At 35.2% G+C, this 20,712-nt stretch overlaps 1 protein-coding gene across 4 annotated transcripts in view; it reads right to left on the bottom strand.

Annotated features, from left to right (window-relative positions):
* Positions 1–20,712, bottom strand: part of LOC120425752 (forkhead box protein A2-A) — a 61,403-nt gene that overhangs the window by 7,999 nt on the left and 32,692 nt on the right. Inside the window, exons 1-2 of one of the 4 annotated variants that reach the window (XM_039590360.2) lie at positions 18,822–19,164; positions 17,841–18,081 (exon numbers count right to left, since the gene is read on the bottom strand). The exons of 2 other annotated variants lie outside the window; for them this stretch is intronic. In XM_039590360.2, coding sequence (XP_039446294.1) covers positions 17,841–17,900 — 60 coding nt within the window. In that variant the 5' untranslated portion in view covers positions 17,901–18,081; positions 18,822–19,164. Of the gene's footprint in view, positions 1–17,840; positions 19,165–20,712 lie in introns of those variants that run through there. One more of the 4 variants, XM_039590359.2, reaches the window with a different exon arrangement.

Genomic DNA, 20,712 nt, shown 5'->3' with positions numbered 1-20,712 from the left:
ATTTCAAAATTTAAACACGAATCTACAGTGAATTGTTGAGAAAACCAAAGATACACTAAAGCCACGATGATTTGATGTGCAATCTTGATCAGAATCGCGAAAAAATAGGTTTAAATTGAAAAATAATAATAAAATAAATTTTGGTCTAGAATTTAACGAAACTTTGTCTGTTTTGTAAGACTTAATGTTATTGCACAATGGATATAGAATTTTTTACAAAAAAGTAAATTTTTCGGTTCGTCCACAAACAATCTCATGTTTGTAAACAAACGACGCCATTTTGCCAATGTTGTTCGGTAGCTCATACCAGGCCATCGCCGGGGCCCTGGTTTTGATAGAATCGGATTGAAATAGTTTGAGATTACCCATGCAGCAAAAAGCGAAAAATAAACTTAAAATTAAGGCTAATTTTACTAAGCGTGTAGCGTTGATAGTTCGAACGTTGAATGTCAAACAATTTCACAAAATTTCGTCCTACCAATCAAATAATTACAAATGATTTCCAGATGTCGTGCAACGAGTTGCAGAAAATAAAAAGTGCAACCCATCTCCACGCTCTCTCTCTCGGTGTGGGTCGACCCGGGTAAATAAACAAATGATGACGTCCGTTGTCTCGACTTGGCGCAGCCGTGTCTGAATTTAGGCGCGAACTTGAATCGACTGTCGCGAGGAGGAGGAATCGAAATTGGCGGGAAAGGGACTTTATTCCAAATCGCGTAATTAGATAAATTTGAAACAACAGCAATTGAATCTAAAACATAAAAAGTTTTGAGTATCCCAGAATATCCGTGTACACTTAACTAATTTGTTTTGTTTACGTTGTAAACGTCAAATGGATATCTACACGCTCATTTGTGTTTAATCAATTAGGTTTTTTTTTAGCAGACTTTATAACTTCCGAGAGACAAGACTTTTTTTGTGCAAATTGAAACAATTTTTTGATGATTGAGAAATAATGCGAAATTCGACGGATGTAGGCCGACAAAACAAATTCCGCGAAATATACAACCTTATCAGCTTGAAGTACTCCTTTCTTCCACTCTCTCCGAACTGAGATGCTAAAACGGAGTCTGAGCGTGTGTGTTTCGGCGTAAGAAGAAAGTAGAGAGTCAAAGGAAAAAAAAAACGGAAAATTTCGCGCCAAAAAAACTCGTTCCACTTTGGGGCCAAATGTTGGAACACAAAAACAGCGGAGCTCGCCAAAATTTCGAACCCAAATTAACGTCCTGATCGCAGTTGAGTTGGGGACGTGACTTGGCGGTTTATTGATACGGGACTCGGGGAGAAGATTGGAACTTTATTATTTTGTGAGTGATGGGTTGCCGACCACAACTCGGGTCGAGGAGGTTGATGAAGGTTAGGTTTGGAGAAAAGATTTGAGTGACATTGTGGTGAAAAAAGAAATAGAAAATAACAAAAACAAAAAAACTCCAATTAGTAACAAACATTACGTAGCTTCCGTTAAGAGTGTACAACGTCAGCTGTCAATCTTCTACGTCTTGTTCACGCTTGTTGAGTGAAATTGAGTGAAATTCACCCAGTTTACTCATTTTTGAGTAGGTTCGATTACGACGAAAATTGAGAGTTGATTGACAGACTTCGACAAAAATTGAGTGAAATTCGCTATAGCTCTGACCAAAACCCAATATATTCATTTTTGAGTGGGTTTGATTGTGACTTAAGCTGTGGAGTGAATTTCACTCAAACTTCAACGAAAACTTGGTAAAATTCACAGCCCTATTTACTCATTTTTGAGTTGGCAAAATTTTAATAAAAACTGAGATTTGAGCGAAATTCACTAAAACTTTACGAACATTAAGTAGAAATTACTCAGCTCTGACCTAGGCCTCATTTTCTATTTTTTTTAGTAAGTTCACTGAGATTTTAGTGAATTTCACTCAGGTTTCTGCAAAAATTCAGTGAATTTTACTCAGTTCTGACCTAAGCCTGATTTACTAATTTTTTAAGTACCTAGGTTTGATTTTAAAGAAAACTTAGATTTTATTGAATTTCACTCAGACTTCAACAATAATTGAGTGAAATTTACTCAGCTCTCACCTAAGCCCCATTTACTCCTTTTTGAGTGGGTTTGATTTTGACTAAAACTGAGATTTGAGTGAATTTCACTCAGACTTCAATGAAAACTTAGTCAAATTCACTTAACTTTGATTTCTCATTTTTGAGCAGGAAAAATTTCAATAAAAACTGAGATTTGAATGAAATTCACTCAAACTTTACGAAAATTGAGTAATATTCACTCAGCTCTGACCTAGGCCCCATTTTCTAATTTTTGAGTAGGTTCACTGAGATTTTAGTGAATTTCACTCAGGTTTCTACAAAAATTTAGTGAAATTTACTCAGTTCTGACCTAAGCCTCATTTACTCATTTTTGAGTAGGTTCGATTTTAAAGAAATTTGAGATTTGAGTGAATTTCACTCGGAATTCTTCAAAAATTGAGTGAATTTTACACAGCTCTGACCTAAGCCCCATTTATTCATTTTTGGGTAGGTTCGATTGTAACGAAAACTGAGATTAACCTTTGAATCTTCTTAAGCGTTCTTTTATAACGTTACGCTCTTAGTGGAAGAGGACCGTGGGCTATATTACGCTTCGTTATTTTTTTGTAATTTGTATGGAAATTTTGTTACAATTTCCGAGAAACACATAAGATGGTATTCCATTAGAGCAATTCCATGTCAAATAGGGAATCGGTTGTACCCGACCCTCTCCGATTTCAATGAAACTTTGTAGACATGTTATCCTAGGCATATATAAGCCATTTTTGTGTAAATGGAGCCAGTTACACTCGATAATGACATTTGAGATGGGCATAAGTGTTTTCAATATTTTTGTATTTCGTAATTTAAATATTGCTATATATCGAAGCCGTTGCATCGTATCAAAAAGTGATCAAAGACTTACTTGTAGGAAATTTGACGGGCTTTCTGAAAAAAATACACTGAAAGAAAAAAACACTCCACTTTTATGAGATTTTTTGATTTTAAAGTTTAAAAGTCAAATTTGAAGGTGAGCCCACGATTTTTTTTGTTCAAAATTTTTGTGAAAATAGTCTAAGATGTTACAAAAAGACTCACGAAAAATGCAGGATGGAGCAACTCCCCTAAAAAAATACAAAAATCATTTACTGAAACTGTTTTTTTGAAAAGTGCTCTAAACGTCAAAATTTTCAAAATCCGAGTACAGGAATCGATTCTCCAGACAATTTTACATAAAAGTCTCCATATTGACCATTGTCCTTAGTCCAATCCTTGTGAAGTTACAGCGGTTTTAAAAATAAAAATGTTGAAAAAATAGTTTTTTTGATGGTTTTTGGCAATTTCTATATGACAGACTTGATTTTTCAGTCTTGTAAATATTTTTACCGGAAAGCTCGTCCAATTTTCCGTATGTTTGTCTTTGACCACATTTCAATTGGATGTATGGGCTTACAGATATAAGCTTATAACATTGCTCATAACTGAAAACATAATATTTTTTCAGTGTAGTATAGTAACCTGGATAGTAAATTAGCTTATATCTGTAAGCCCATACATCCAATTGAAATGTGGTCAAAGACAAACTTATGGGAAATTGAACGAGCTTTCCGGGAAAAATATTTTCGAGACTGAAAAATCAACTCTGTCATATAGAAATTTCCAAAAACCATCAAAAAACCTATTTTTTCAACATTTTTATTTTTAAAACCGTTGTAACTTCACAAGGATTGGACTAAGGACAATGGTCAATATGGAGACTTTTATGTAAAATTGTCTGGAGAATCGATTCCTGTACTCGGATTTTTTTTAATTTTTTTTATTATTATAGAGACTTTACACCATTGTGCATTCATCTCTTCAAGGTGGATAGTGAAAGAGGAAAGAGTACTCGGATTTTGAAAATTTTGACGTTTAGAGCACTTTTCAAAAAAACAGTTTTAGTAAATGATTTTTGTATTTTTTTAGGGGAGTTGCTCCATCCTGCATTTTTCGTGAGTCTTTTTGTAACATCTTAGGCTATTTTCACAAAAATTTTGAACGAAAAAAAAACGTGAGCTCACCTTCAAATTTAACTTTTAAACTTTAAAATCAAAAAATCTCATAAAAGAGGAGTGTTTTTTTCTTTCTGTGTATTTTTTTCAGAAAGCCCGTCAAATTTCCTACAAGTAAGTCTTTGACCACTTTTTGATACGATGCAACGGCTTCGATATATAGCAATATTTAAATTACGAATTACAAAAATATTGAAAACACTTATGCCCTTCTCAAATGTCATTATAGAGTGTAACTGGCTCCATTTACACAAAAATGGCTTATATATGCCTAGGATAACATGACTACAAAGTTTCATTGAAATCGGAGAGGGTCGAGAAAAAAGTACCAAAAATATTACTGTTTTGGGCTGGAATTGCTCATTACGGGAATCTTAGTTTGCAAACTAGACTAAACAAATCCAAAACGAGAATTTCAAAAATGGTTAATTTGCGCAATTCCTTTTTGTGTAAAAAGTAAAATTATTGAAATGAGTATTTTTTTAGTGTGTTTTGTTTTTAGTGCTCATTCTTAGGAAAATTGCTCACTTCCCATTTCTAATACCTCGATATGTGTTTTCTTGTATAATTGTATTAAGATGGCTTTGTCGCGTTTTTTGACAATTTGCTTAACATTCAACGAGCGTGTACAAGATTGACAGCTGACGTTATACACCTTTAACGGAAACAACGCAGATGTTTGGGTTCGAGTCTAATTACTTTTACCAAAATGGGGTTTCAACGTTTTTTTTGTCTAGAATTTGGGTTTGTGACAAATTACACGTCAATTATTTTTTAATTTGGTTTCGTATCGATGTAACACCTCATGAGTCATGACTAATTTCCCTCTTTTAGCACCTGGCCAACCACCAAAATACGTTCTCGCTTAGCAAACACGTGCCACATCAACGATCAACGATTAGAACCGGGAACGGAAAAATTCATCCAACCGAGGCAAAAACTCATCCTCTCGAGCCCGCTGCTGCCCTGCTGTCAAATGGTTTCGTACGGTCGTCACACGCACAACGCGGAAGAACCACAATAAATAGCGAAAAAACCAGCCAACAAAGCATCCCCGGAAGTCTGCGAGCCTGGCCCAATCCGGAAGTACGGAAAACGGGTCTTGCCGGTTCGACCTTTCCGAGGGACCCCCAGACAAAAGTCACGAAACTTCCGCTTGAAAGTTCTTCTTCCGGCCAAAATGTGCAAAGTTCTTCCGGGAATTGCGAAAAAATTGCACCTTCCGAAAAAAATCGATTTTTCCCATTTTCCACCCTAAAACTAACTTTCACTCTCACCCGGGCCAGTGCCAGGTTGGTTCCCCTGGTAGGGCCACGCGGCAGGAAGTTTAAAATTTTGCGCCCCAAAACGGAGATTTTCAAGCGTTTAGAACGATGCCTAGACGACGACCGACCACGTGATGTCTCTCGCTCTGAAGTACAGTTGCGATAAAAAGGACTTTCACCTCACACTAGACGATTGACTGGGATCAAGGGAGAGGGTGTCGACTCAAATTATAATTTTTTTGATTGTTTTCTTTGATTTTAAATTGAAAATGACATTTTTTTCTCAATTATTTCCTGGCAAGACAGTGAGCAAGATAGTAACTCTCGTGTCTCTCGTGGATCGTGACAGTGAGCAAGAGAGCAACTCTCAAAATTCTAGAGCGTTGCGCTCTTGCTCACTGTCATGAGAGAAAAGAGAGAAACGAGAGTAGCTCTCTTGCTCACTGTCTTGCCTGGAAATAATTGAGAAAAAAAAAATCGATTTCGGCGAAGTAAGTGATAAAAATTAACGAAACAATTACATAAAACAAAATAAAGTGAGAATTTAAACAAATCCTCTAAAGTCGCCACCCCAAAACCCGGGAAAACACTCTGATTCATTCGCCAGACAGTTCAGTGGCCCCCCAAACTGCCGTCAATTCCGCCACAGAGCTCGCGTGTCGGTGGGGTTGCCTACCTTGCGGGCGCGCGCTTGCGCCCTGCAGTCCCTCTAAGTCTGTCTAGTCCTCCTCCAGCAAAAGGAGCGCGCCTGGGACCGGAATGGAATGCCGGCGCGCCAAAAAGAAAAATGTGCTTTTCCGTTTCCATTCGTCGGAGGTGGAAATTTTTCCCGACTCGCACTAATACACCGAAAGCAGTCACCCCTCTCTCTTTGTGTGAAAGTGAAAATCCAGGACTCTGAGGATTTAGTAAAAAAATCGGACATGCGCACTGGCGAGGGTCACAAATTCGCGGCACAAGAGTCTTTGACCGAGGAAGAGGGTGCCGATTTTGTAGACATTGGCAAGAACTTTTACTTTTTTTTTGGTAGAAAAAAAAAAACGACGACGACGACGTCAATGCCCTCTCCTTGAGTGGCGGATGTGACCTTTGGGGGCGATTGTTATTTTGTGGAGTTGCAAAAAAGGAGCGAGCGAAATTTTCTTGTTGGAAATTTTGAGCATTTTGATTTCCAATTTGAAAGTGAGCAACAGAACAGAAGGCATTTAAAAAAGAGGGAAAAATGATACCACACACTTGAGCTGTGACAGCAAAATAAACAATAAAATGTGCAGTACAAAACCAAATCCAGAGAATTTTTAAAAAGATTTTTAAGAATTTTAAGATTTTTTAAAATCTAAGAGTTTTGAGAGTAAAGAAATTTGTTTAATGTTAAAAAATTTTAAGAGTTTTGAAAATTCTTAAAAAATTAAGAATTTAAAGAATTCTAGAAATTTCAAAAATTTTAAGAATTTTAAGAATTTTAAGAATTTAAAGAATTTAAAGAATTTAAAGAATTTAAAGAATTTTAAAAGTTTAAAAAATTTTAAGAATTTTAAGAACTTTAAGAATTTAAAGAATTTAAAGAATTTAAAAAATTAAAGAATTTAAAGAATTTAAAGAATTTAAAGAATTTAAAGAATTTAAAGAATTTAAAGAATTTAAAGAATTTAAAGAACTTAAAGAATTTAAAGAACTTAAAGAATTTAAAGAATTTAAAGAATTTAAAGAATTTAAAGAATTTAATGAATTTAAAGAATTTAAAGAATTTAAAGAATTTAAAGAATTTAAAGAATTTAAAGAATTTAAAGAATTTAAAGAATTTAAAGAATTTAAAGAATTTAAAGAATTTTAAGAATTTGAAGAATTTAAAGAATTTAAAGAATTTCAAGAATTTAAATAATTTAAAGAATTTAAAGAATTTAAAGAATTTAAAGAATTTAAAGAATTTAAAGAATTTAAAGAATTTAAAGAATTTAAAGAATTTAAAGAATTTAAAGAATTTAAAGAATTTAAAGAATTTAAAGAATTTAAAGAATTTAAAGAATTTAAAGAATTTAAAGAATTTAAAGAATTTAAAGAATTTAAAGAATTTGAAGAATTAATGAATTTAAAGAATTAAAAGAATTTAAAGAATTAAAAAAAAAATAAAGAATTTGAAGAATATAAAGAATTGAAGAATATAAAGAATTGAAGGATATAAAAAATTTAAAGAATTTAAAAAAATAAAGAATTTAAAAAAATTAAAGAACTTAAAGAATTTAAAAAAAATAAAGAATTTAAATAATTTAAAAAAATTAAAGAATTTTAAGAATTTAAAGAATTTAAAGAATTTAAAGAATTTACAGAATTGAAAGAATTGAAAGAATTCAAAGAATGGAAAGAATTGAAAGAATTTAAAGAATTTAAAGAATTTAAAGAATTTAAAGAATTTAAAGAATTTAAAGAATTTAAAGAATTTAAAGAATTTAAAGAATTTAAAGAATTTAAAGAATTTAAAGAATTTTAAGAATTTAAAGAATTTAAAGAATTTAAAAAATTTAAGGAATTTGAAGAATATAAAGAATTGAAGAATATAAAGAATTTAAAAAATTTAAAAAATTTAAAAAAATTAAAGAATTTAAAGAATTTGAAGAATTTAAAAAATTAAAAAATTTAAAGAATTTAAATAATTTAAAAAAATTAAAAAAATTAAAAATTTAAAGAATTTAGAGAATTTAAAGAATTTAAAGAATTTAAAGAATTTATAGAATTTAAAGAATTTAAAGAATTTAAAGAATTTAAAGAATTTAAAGAATTTAAAGAATTTAAAGAATTTAAAGAATTTAAAGAATTTAAAGAATTTAAAGAATTTAAAGAATTTAAAGAATTTAAAGAATTTTAAGAATTTAAAGAATTTTAAGAATTTTAAGAATTTTAAGAATTTAAAGAATTTAAAGAATTTTAAGAATTTAAAGAATTTTTATAATTTAAAGAATTTTAAGTATTTTAAAAATTTTAAGAATTTTAAGAATTTTAAGAATTTTAAGAATCTTAAGAATTTTAAGAATTTTAAGAATTTTAAGAATTTTAAGAATTTTAAGAATTTTTAGAATTTTTAGAATCTTAAGAATTTCAAGAATTTTTAGAATCTTAAGAATTTTAACAATTTTAAGAATTTAAGAATTTTAAGAATGTTAAGAATTTAAAACAAACTCAAAATTTTAAGAATTTTAAGGATTTAAAAAAATATATTTAAGAACTTTTAGAATTATAATATTTATGTAATTATAGAATATTAAGATTTAAGATTTTAGAATATTACAGAATTTAGAATTCATGGCTTTTGGAGTTTTGGTTTTCTAGAATTGGTGGGTCAAATTGAACCATATTCCTTAATTATTTAAGGTATTTAAATTATATTCAACAAAAAAAATCAAGAAAAAAATTAACTAAACCAACCAAATTCGTTTTTTCAGTGCATAATAATAATATTTCCTTCTCGAAACCATCAACGTGCCCTCCAACAAGAAAATAAATCATGAAAATATACTCTCTTCACTCGGGAAGGGGAAATGAAAATGTGGAAAATCAGATTAATCAGCGTGAGGAAAAAGAAGGCAGGTTTCCATGAGGATTTCCCCCTTCTGCTACACCTGACCACCTCTCCCCTTAATCTGGTTCCGATTTGAAATCGGTTTTTAAATACCCACCCATCCACTTGGCCTACGAAATAAAGTCTACGTCAAAGTAAGCCTTGATATATTTAGAAAGTGTTTTGGCCTCCCCGTGAGGAATTAATATACGCCGCCGTGTGCCTACTACGATCGTTTAAGGTTTTTGCTAATGCGTTTTCTAGTGGAAGGCAGTTATTTTCCAATAAACGATTATGGAGTTTTCATTGGGACGAGCCGGAAAAATCCAGTTTTTAGAGTGGAGATTAAAAACAGATTTTTCTAGACCAAAACAATCCAGCAATTTTGAGTGAAGTGTCCTGTTGCATTTGAAACGACCCCAAAGAATCCCAGGGGCTCATAGGTCTAATAATAGCTTCACCTCTCTCCACCAATAAGAAACGGAGGAAAACAACCCCAAATTAGCGAATGATGAAAACAAAAACATCCTTCAAATGTAGTTGTGCGTTTTTTTCCTACTGTTGTGAAAACAAATGAAAACAGAAGCGAAAAAATAAAATAAAAATAAAAACCAGATTTAAACTTCATCCTTCCCGGAAAGCACGTTTCTGAAGGGGCAAAATTCTTACAAAAAAGAAATCTCCTTCCCTTTCCTTGACGAGCGCGCGCGATAAGCCACGAAAACATAACCACGTAAACGCGGATTCCATGCGAACTGAACTTAGAAAGGCTCTAGCAAGAATCTGGCCTGACTGCGGAGTTCTGCGACTCTGGTCCGAATGGGGCCCGCCCGGAGGCTCTTTTGTGGAATTCGCTGAAGGTCTCTGCGTTCTTTCTTGTTGGGACCATTGTCCAGAACAGAACAAGATGATTGAACATTAAGGTGAACAATTAGAAGTCGAATTTTGTGTTATTTCTTTTAAGCGTGTTAAAAAAATTTCTACACTGTAAAATTGTTTTCACGATCTTATCAATGTTATCACCTAGTTTACATCATCTTGATTCTTGACAGCTAGCCCAAGAGTAGGGTCAAGAAACATCTACCATGGAGAACAATGAAATAGTAGGCTGTTTTTCGAAACCTTCTCAAGCTGAGAAACTTTTTCTCCCATTTTCGATTCCCCCTCTGCAATCTTCCTCTATTCCCTTCCCTTCCACTGAGCGGAGAGGAACAAGAACAGAATTTTTATTTTTATACCCGCAAACATAAAAGGAACTTGGACGGAATGGGATTCAAGAACTGCGAGCGAGCCCAAAAACCGGTTTCTGCTCAATGTTGTGAACACACACCTCTTGCGAGTTCTTTTCCCTCCATTTTTTAGCTCTCTGAATTGTTGTCTGCCGAAGAAAAGATGTGTGGTTCGAAAATCTTGGACTGGTGAGAAGGTTTCGTTCTGCTCCGATTGGGTGGGAAAATTGGGGTTTTGACTTTTGGATTTGAGCTTTTCGTTTTTGGGGGGCGGAAAGCTGTCCAAATTAGATTTCTTAGCGAGTTATGGGTGAAAGAATTTTAAATGATTTTTCTCAAATTAGTTGAAACTTTTTTCACGCAAAATATGATTTCTTCAAGATTATAATTAAAATATTAAAATAAAATAAAGGCGTATCACAAAACATTTCACTTCGTCAAAAACTGCCAAAATTAAACCGAAGCTTGTTTAGAAAACCCGTGGAAAATTTCCCTTATCCCCTTTTAAAAGAGAAGTATCCATAATTCTCATTTTCCAAATACTTTTCATAACCTAATTGACGGCTGTCATAGTGTTGTAAATCTGGTGGAATCGATATTATTCTCAATTATCAATTTGTAGTCAACCAGAGCAAGGAAATAGGTCCTACACAATAAAAAAAAACAACAAATCAACATGACGAAGTCCAGTCTGCAATCCGTGTAAATCACCATCTTCAAGCGAAGCGATTTATTACAACTTACCTATACATTTTCAAATTTTCTGTACAACACTAAATTTCAAAGCTCACCACCCACAGCACCACAATTCAAGTGTGAATTCCACAACCCATTAGCACAATCCCCTTGACGAGGAAAGAAAACCCAATTTTGCCTGCCTGGCTGTTTATTGATTTATGACACATCTTCCTCCAAAACCCCTATTATTCTATCGACCTTCTTTCCGACGTTAATTGCCGGCTTTAGTCAAAGAACCCCTTTCTTGCAGAGAATGCTGCACTTTTTGGAAACGCCTAAGAAAATAGGATTAGCACGAAAATAAAGAAAAGCTCACAAAAGAAAGGTTAATTCTTTCTGGAGAGTAGCTCCGCGTGACTTGTCAGAATTTGCAAAATTTTGGAATGCATATCGTAAATACGATGAAAGATTAACTTTGGTTCTGAATGGGGATGACTTTGCTAATCTGAGTCGAAAAAAGTCGATTGTTATCGTTTGTTTTGATATGTCACCGCAAAATTGCTTAAAGGTGGCGTAGTTCTACGCCAATAATGTCGCGAGCCAGTATTTTCTTACCGTGATTTTAGTCACGTTCTGCGCGACAAATGTCAAATAAAATTTAAAAAAAGCCATAGCTAAACTGATCTGAACTGAGAAGAAGAAGAAGAGAGAGAGTTTTTGAGTTTCAGAATTTTAGTTATTTTAAGAATCTAAGAATTTTAGAAATTTAGTGACTTTAAAATTTTTAAAGATTTTGGAGTTCAGAAATGTTCAATTCGAGTATTTCAGAATTTAAAAATAAGAAAATCTTCGAATTATTTATTTATGAATTTAAGAACTTCACAATTTTCTTTTTTAGGATTTTAACATTTCAGAATTTTATAATTAGAGAATCTTGGAATTTGAAAATATGAGAATTTAACAATTGAACAATTCAAAAGCCTGAGAATTATAAAATTTCCGAATTTGATTTTATTTTAATTTAAAAACTTAATAATTCCAGAATTTGGAAATTTGAGAATCTTCAAATTTTAAAATTTTAGAATTTAAGAACTTTACAATTGAAGAATTCTTGAATTTTAGAATGTTTAAGGTTTTAGTATTTCAGAATTCTAAAATTTTACAAATCTGGAATTTTATAGCCTAAGAATTTTAGAAATTTAGATTCTGAAAATTTTAATATTATTTCGATTTTTTTTTGAACTACAATTTTTCTGTATTCAAATATACAACTTTTGTAGTTAAAAAGTTTAGAATTCAAAAAAAAATATAATTTTGAAAAAACTATTTTTTTGAATGACAGTTTGACAATTTAGTGTATTCTTTTGAGTTAAAATAGTTCAGATTTCAGCATTTGTCCTGCAAATAATTTGACGTAGGACTACTGCTTACATAATTAAATTGCATTTTTGATTTTTTTTTATCATCCGCCGCAGATCCAACCAATCCACAACATCCGGTCACGTGTTGTCAACACACGTTTTTCCAGTTGCCAGTGGCGGCTGATCCGAAGGAGAACACTGCAACAGAAGCACCGGTCCCGGAGTTACGTAAGCTCACCATAGTTGTCATTATCTGCGTCTTTTCTCCATGGAGATCGTCGGGTGAGCGCACAAGGCAACGACTACTGCGACGAGGACGTCTGCAATTGACAGCTTCCGCTCGTGAAAGTTTTGCAACGTGAAAAAACATAAAACCCTGCAGACATCCAAGTAGGCCAAGGATTCGGGCAGGCGAATTTCGTTCATCCGCGCTGTTGCTCCAATTGGAATATTCATGAACGGTGCCGAGACCGGATGGGATGAATCGGGCACAGAAGTTGCGAATCGGTAATGTGATGCAAATTTCGCGCTCGCAGCCCGCATATTTCACGCGGGAGTTGAACCGAATCCCGGTTGAACTGGGCGAAAAAAAAAATAAAACATAGTTTGGAGAACAACCAGAGCGCGGCAACACTTGAAAGTGTCGGACAAAGGACTCGGGGTATCTCTCTGGTGAGGAAAAACAGACCGACCAACAGAGGGCCATGAACCTGCCGGTACCAACTACTCAGAACAAGTGGAGAAGTAACAAGAGTTAAATCTGATGGGAGTACCACGATAATGAGTTTCGTCTGGTCTGGTAATCTACTAGCGTTGATCAGAGTGGTGTCTATCAAGGCAGAAGAAGACCATTGTGCGGTGTGGTTCTTGTGTCTGAAACTCTGAATAGCAGGCCATGGAACGAAGAAGTTGTCGGTTTGCGTTTTTTTGTTGTGAGGTGACGTTTGGGACTACTTCGATAAAAAAAAGTCTTACAGGGCATTCGATGATAATCATAGCACGGCATAGCATTCATGAAGCGTTAGCATTACTTATGTTGATATTTCGACCTAATTTTGGAAATTTTCTGAAAGCACGCCATAAATTGATAAATTACGAAACTCCGTGGGAAACAATCACACCTCCAAATCGGTTCCCACATCGAAAATGAGCCCGGAATCACTTAAACGTCTGCTTCCACCTCGAAAATCGTGAGCTTAAGCCTGGTCGATGCACATGATCGCTCCAGTGCTCGCACTAAGTCGGTGGTGGAGTTTACGATCACGAGATTCTTAATGACGACCGGGGTCCCCTCTCTGTAGAACAAGAATCAGAGTAAAAAACGAAGTGTTACAAGTTGTCTTGTTTCTTTTTTTCTCTCTATTACCAGCCGACCATGGCAGCCCAACCATGAATGAAGTGATTTAGTGGAGTTTCATTCTACGAGTGTGTGTGTGAATGTGTATCGGAAGGGAAAATTTATTGCTTTCGGAAAAGCGCAGTAAAAGTGATTGTTTTAGGTTGGAGAAAAAAAAGGTTGAAATAAAGGGGGAAATTTGAGGCGTAAAATTAGAACAGACGATTTTATTTATGGCATGTCTATTTCTTGAGATAGACTCGAAAAAAAACAGAGAAAATTGAAACTTAAAATTATAACATATATGCGTAGTCCTACGTCATCATGAAAAAATAATTAAAAAGGCAAGCGTGCAATTTCATAATACCCATTTCCAATGATCCATTCAGACTTCAAGTCAAGTTCAAGTTGAAAATAGATATATTTTGTCAATCTTAATGTGGTAATACACTGCGGGAAACTTTGGGATAGTTTGCCGCAGAGGATCTATTCCAAACACCAAACACAGTCACAGAAACTGTCAAAACTTTGCCAATTTGTAAACAAAGGTTCTATCAATTAAAAAAATTGACGATTACATTCAACAAAAAAAAAAACCAAAAAATTGTTTATTGTCTGAAATTAAAAACAAATTTTAGTTTTTAAAAATCCATGGCCATCTTTGCCACCCAATTAAAAAATCTCCCGCCTCTTTTTTCCGAAGGTTCTCCGGCTGGGCCAACCTTGATCTCAATTTTTCTCATCACACAACAACCCGTTTCGCTGGCCAAGAGAGAGATATGTCGATAATGCTGATGATGATGGTCCATCTGCCCCATTCCACTGAGCGCAACCCGTGCGACGATCTAGGTGCCCATGATTTTCTGTTCGGGCCGCCAACCGGCGTCGTGGCCAACTTTGATACACGGTTAAAAAGTTTTGATCAGAAGTTTTTAGTTTTTTTTATATGAATATTTAAAATTTGCCAAAATTTTCAACTGTGCCATTTCCATGAAAAGTCGTGATTGCTCCTCACGATAAATTTGGCCCCAAAGGGGACGAAACTGGTACCACGCATGCAATTTTCGTCAAGGTCCTTTTTTTTCGTTGCTGGGTTTCGCCAGGACGAGCCGAGCTTTCGACGAGTTTGCGTGTTTTATTTGTGTGATGGAGGGGGGAACTCCCAGCCTGCGTGGGAGTTGCTCCAGCGTAGACATTTTGGGTAGCGCTTTTTGGAAGGGTTGTCTGGTGAGCTTTTTGGAGCACCAGGGCAGCAGAATTTAAGGGAGTTGGGATTTCGGGTGGAAAGCTTAATTTGGGGAAGATATAGGCAGGTAACGAAAAATTGTGTTTAATTTTGTGATCGTAAATTGCTGGAAAGCAATCTGAATTGATGTTTCCGATTGTCATTTGAATTAATTGCAATATTGCTAAATTAAGAAATTAAAGACTGCAGAAAAAAAATAGGTTTTCGCTTCATAATTTAAGTTTTGTTAAAAAAAACAAAAAAATCAAATTTGATTTTTTTGAAGGAATTTAAATTAAAATTTCCAAAACATGTTGTAGTCCTAGGTCATTTGTGTGAAACTTCTCCGTTAAATAAAGTAAAATAAGGAACAATTTTTACACAACATTTAAAAGCAAAGTTTTACATCTTTTAGTTGCAGTTGTAGTCCTTCGTCAACTCTGTTTATATTCTTTCAAGCAAAACAATGTAAAAGGGCCGTAATGTTATTGTAAATAAACAGTGTCATCATTCACTAACATGGGAAGGATAACTGTTTGTTAACAATTCCTCTATCTCCCTTTGACATTGCTTTGCTTGAAAAACTATGAACATATTTGACGTAGGACTACCATCAACTGCTTAAAAAAGGCAAAACATGGATTTTAGATTATTTTCATATATTATTTCTTGAATTTGCTTAGATTTGCTATAGAAGTACTACTGGATTACCGTTTGATAACAAACGATTGCATGATTCTAATTTTTGTTTGAAATATAATGTGTAATTACAAAAAGTCATTCCACCTTTTTGAGGCTTGTTAAGGTGGTATTCCACTTCGGGAAACTTTTTTTAAACATGGTGTTGAAAAATAAAAACATAAGAATCACAATTCTCATCAAATCTCATCAAAAGTTGAAACGCTGAACCCAGGTAACCTTTTTTGCGGGTTCAACAACAACAACACAAAAAGGAGGAAACCCAAAGAGCCATTTCGGCTAATAGATCACTTCACGGTGCGTGAATTCCCGACGAGCGCTTTGTACGATGCGAGCTATTTTACGATCCCCGATCGTTTGCTTGTTGGTTTAGGTCAGTTTTCCCAGCAACTGCCTGCCTGCCTGCCCGATTGTGGTCCCTTTTCTTTCTTGTCTTCTTGCATTTAAATGTTTGACAATCTGGGGTAGCAAAATCTAAAAAAGGGCCAGGAAGAGGAGTTGAAAAACCCAGTTTAGCAGAAAAACAGTTTTACAACATTTCCTCCTGGTGCTGTGGCAATTTAAACTTTTACCCCTGAACCTTCGTGCCAGCTTTATGTGGCAAGGCCTTTTAATTCTCGTCACAGCTCACAGGGTTGAGGGTAATAAATTTCTCGAGGAGGATCCCTTTTCTGCGCGAACAAATCTCTCTCTCCACGTGGAATACCCGAGCTTAGGAATGTCGTCTGCAATTTGTCCCGGGTTGCATACCTCCAGGGGTGCGAACCACTCGGGGACATCCTGCAGCTAATAAACAGTTCGAAAAGATTTGTAGAGTGTTCAATAAAGCCATTAAATGGCACTTTCTAAGCTCCAAGGTTTGGTGAAACGCCCCCCTCGAAAGCGACACATTATGGGGGCCTGTAAAAGTTGTCCTACCTGAAAGGCGTTAAGTGATTTACACTCAATTTGCGCTCAAGTCACTTTTGGCGCCAAAAGTTGGTTCGCCTTTGTCGGTGGGGGGTATTGAACTGATGGCGAGAGCGGTCCAGATTCAGAGGATTTAGCCTGAATATGTGCGAAACCTCTTTTTGTTGTTGTTTATTATGCTTTCTACGTAGTCCGAGTCGCACATATTGTGAACACGTGTTTGGTAAATAAGAGCGGCTTTTTATGTAGAAAAAGAGCCGAGGTGACGAATATTTGTGTCAATATTTTGAGTGACGACGATGCCGGTCCGTTAGACTTATTTAGTAGGGAATTGTGAAATCAGGTCTGTTTTGTTAAAATCAAGTTAAAAATATTCAAAAAAAGTATATTGTTGAATATTTTAAAAAATAGGATCGTAAAATGTAGTCCTACGTCAACAAAGAATGACTTTTTGATGCATGCCAAATTCCGAGGTCAAGAACCAGACCTTGACCTATTTTTAGACTTTAAGTATCATCGATGTGATCGTTGATGAACACTATTTTTAAATATTTGTTTATTTTAGCATAACAAAGAATATTATCAAAAACGGTGCATTTTAACAAAATCTCGCGAAATTCGTTTTCTGTTTAAAATTTTTATATTACATATCACAGCATTTTTGTACGGACAGCCTCCAAATTTGTTTGAATTAAAGATTTGCAAAAATGTAGAAAATTGCTAAGGGACCATCCATTTACCAACATTATTTATTCATGAAATTTTAATTCAAAATTTAAAATATATATATTCCTCCTCAAATTTCTATCAGATTTAGTTTTTTTTTCTACGATTTTATGCATTTAAGAAAAAAGATTGTTTTCATAGAAAAACGTAGTCCTACGTTAACAGGTGAAAATCTGAAAAAATCAGATATTTGATTATTTTCTAAATTGGAGGCGATTCTAATCATTTTTAAAGTAAAGAAATGATATTTGAGAATTTTTTATACCTATATTCTGGTTGTCCAAACTCAACTTTGACGTAATAACTTTGTTTGGTTGACAACCAGCGAACAGGAGGCAAGTAGACGAAAAAGCACGTGCTTTTTCGCAACATTAGAAGAGCCGGCACGACGACTACTTTGATGATTTGTTGGGGTTGTGCTGCTCACGACGACCTCGCGAGCGCAAGCGAGAAAGAGCAACAGAGCGCGATTCGGGATTCGTGGAGTAGGCAAAACTAGACATAAAAATACGAACGACCGGCTTTCTGGCCTTGAACTTCATTTGGACGTTTGATGGAGTTTGGTCGGCGGGATTGTGCCGGAATTGTTCCCACGAGGTAAATAGGACGAGCGGGAGGTTAATGGTCTTCTTTTTGGGAGCTTTACGCTCCTTTAAAGTTATAATAGTTTGAAACTTTATCCAACTACTTTATATATTTTATATGTTGGTGGAATCTTGTAGAACACATTCAAAACTCTTACAAAAGTTGACTTAAGTAATACTTATCAAATCTTTAACACCACAAAAAATCAGGGTTTTCAATACTTACATTGTATTTGTTGAGTAACACGTCGTGGAATCCACTACTCATCTCCTCTAGTTCAAACATTTTGGGCGCCTTAAAAAACACAGATCACATACACTTTGTTGTCGTAGAAAAGGTTGTTGTATTCCCGTAAGAATTAATTGACTTTTGGGATTATATTTCCGCCAGCAGGATTTTTTTCACGTTTTCCCCTCCTTTTGCTCATTAGCGCGCTCACTTCGGGTTTCGGCTTATCTTCTTCGCTCTTTAATTTTATTTTTTGTTATTTATTTCCAATGGGCACGATGGGGAACAAAACAAAAACCAATTCACATAGGCGCGCACTTCCCGGAAAGAACGATCTTCCAGAACGTTGATGAACAGGGGATGAAGGTACCGAGACGAGGTAGTTATGGTGATGGTTGCCTAGTTACATGCACTCTTCTTCTTGCAGAGACGTACAAACACACACAACACACAACAAACGTGAAGGGGAGGCCTACTAGATCACGCGGGATTATCCTTGTCTGAGGGGCCTAGTTTCGCCTCTCTGCCGCAGTTCGTCGCCACCGTCGTCGTCGTTTCTGGGGTTCTGGTCGTGGTCGTTCGCGCGCGCTCTGCACACACTTCATACGAACCGGCTCTCGTACTCGACTAAAGTTTAGGAACGGAGGGAAACACCAACATCCCGGCAGTCCCTACTAGAACGTTGCCCCGTACGCACTCACACACGCGCCTACTGCGATCTGGCTGTATTGGTGTGCCGCGTAACGAACTTCAATGCCTTCCTCGTCGCTGATTGGTTCCCGCGCGAACCAGTTTGTAGCTGTGTGCGTGTGAGTGTCTTCCCCCTCGAGCACTCATTCACCGTACACAAGTTGGGTTTCCTGTTCGTTCTCGAGCTGACCGGAAAATTTCCAACTGGTCAGCGCCAATCTGCGGTCAATTCTTGCTCCGGTTTCCAACTGGGATCCACCAAATTAATCCCCAATAAGATCCACTTACGCAACACCTCACCAAAACTGATTACCGCCCAAAATCGCACCGTGTGACACCCCTCGCGGATTTGACGTGCGCGCTGTCAAAGTTCTTTGACATTAATTTTGCCGGGACAATGAAAGTCGACGTTTCAAAATGGCGGCCGCCGTTCAGATTTTGGGCGCAATCTGGACCAAAATCGACACGAAATACACATTCAAAAGCACAGCACTAACGAAAACGGCCCCAAATCGGCACTATATCGGATTGCACAGGGTGTGCAACGGGAATCGACACGTAAGAAACCGGATTTTGCGAGGGAAAACGACACTGAACGTGCTCCGAGTGCGCCCAAGTGAATGAGAGAGTACAGTCACCGACGACGACATCCAGACACTCTCCAAGAGTTCGCATTTGCGAGATGGACCAACTATGGTCTCAGCAGTCGTATGACAGAAACAAAAAAAAAAAAAAAAAGAGTTCGCATTTGTTTGTATACAAAACCGGGGTTCTTTATTTTGATTATGAGTTTTCATGTATAGCCACATGGTTTGCGACTGTGTGTGCGGAACCGGGCATGGTAGTACTGGTGCTGGACCGGGTACAGTCTTTCAAACAAAATTGAAGTTTTTGTCGAAGCACAGGGTGATCCGGAAGCTACTGGTTCAACGCAAATGATGAAAGGGGATGGAAATTTTGCGCAATGGGCTAGATTTTCGGGTGATATATTTAACAAGATTGAACTCAGATTAAGCGGTTTGAACCTTTGGTACAGTAATTCAATTAGTGTCTGGCCCCTTACATGAAGCAACACCGTTTAATAATTTAAAGTTAATTTTAGATTAAAAATAGAGGATTCTCTTTTACAAAAAAAAAAACAAATCTTAATCAAAATCTCTGAAAAAATACTCTGCAACATGTATGCGTAGTCCTACGCCATTTTATATAAGCAAATTAGAATGTATCCAGGTTTTTAAGCGAAGATGGCGTTTGAATTGTGAACGTCCCAAATGTCAAAATCGCTCAGTAGCACCAACATTAGAAAAAAATGGGGCTGTCATGCCATGGCACACTTTTTTCTTAATGTTGGTACCACCGCGTGACATTGACGTTTCGGGCGTTCACAATTCGAACGCCATCTTCGCATAAAAATGTGGATACTAAATAAATATCACTCTAAAAGTTCAATTTTCAACCCATTTGCAGTTACTCTGTCGGCGGTTAAAGAATCTAAAGATGTTCTCAACTCGGTAAACCTAGTCATCAGAGACGCCCACCATGTCAGACTGAAGATCTCGCAGGAGTGACAAGGAATGTTAGAAATGCTAAAGTAATTGTTTGTTTTAATGCCAATTTTAACGTAATCAAACAGCTGAAAAAACTAAAACTGGAAAGAAAATAATTTTGAAAACATTTAAAAAAGAACACAGCAAAGCAAATGTTTTTTAAAGGTTTTTATTTTTATGTTCAAAATGTTTTTATTATTATTTTTACTTTAGAATTATTATTATAATTTTTTAAGGCAATGAGTATGTGCTTCAAAGCATTTTGATATTTTAAGTATTTTATGCATTTAAAATATTTTCAAGAACTGTATGACATTATTGTAATTTATTAATTGTATTTTTCAAGTATTTAAAGTAATTAATGACACAATTTGGTTGAACTCGTGTGCTCTTTCAGAAAAAAAGACAAAAATATCTAGTACTTTGTTCTTGAAATCTGTAGGATTTTTTTATATTCAAAGTGTTTTAAGTATTTTGATGACTTAATTATATGATGTTTCAGAAATAGTATTCAAGTAATTAAAGGAATTCAACAATTCCATGTATTCCAAGTTATTAAATCATTTAAAGTATTTCACACATTACAAGTATTTTTAGCTTTTTTTTGTATTTTAGTTATTATAAGTGTTTGA

Source organism: Culex pipiens, chromosome 1 (genome assembly GCF_016801865.2).
Source record: "Culex pipiens pallens isolate TS chromosome 1, TS_CPP_V2, whole genome shotgun sequence".
NCBI lineage: Eukaryota > Metazoa > Arthropoda > Insecta > Diptera > Culicidae > Culex > Culex pipiens.
This window is presented reverse-complemented; position numbering and strand designations above follow the sequence as displayed.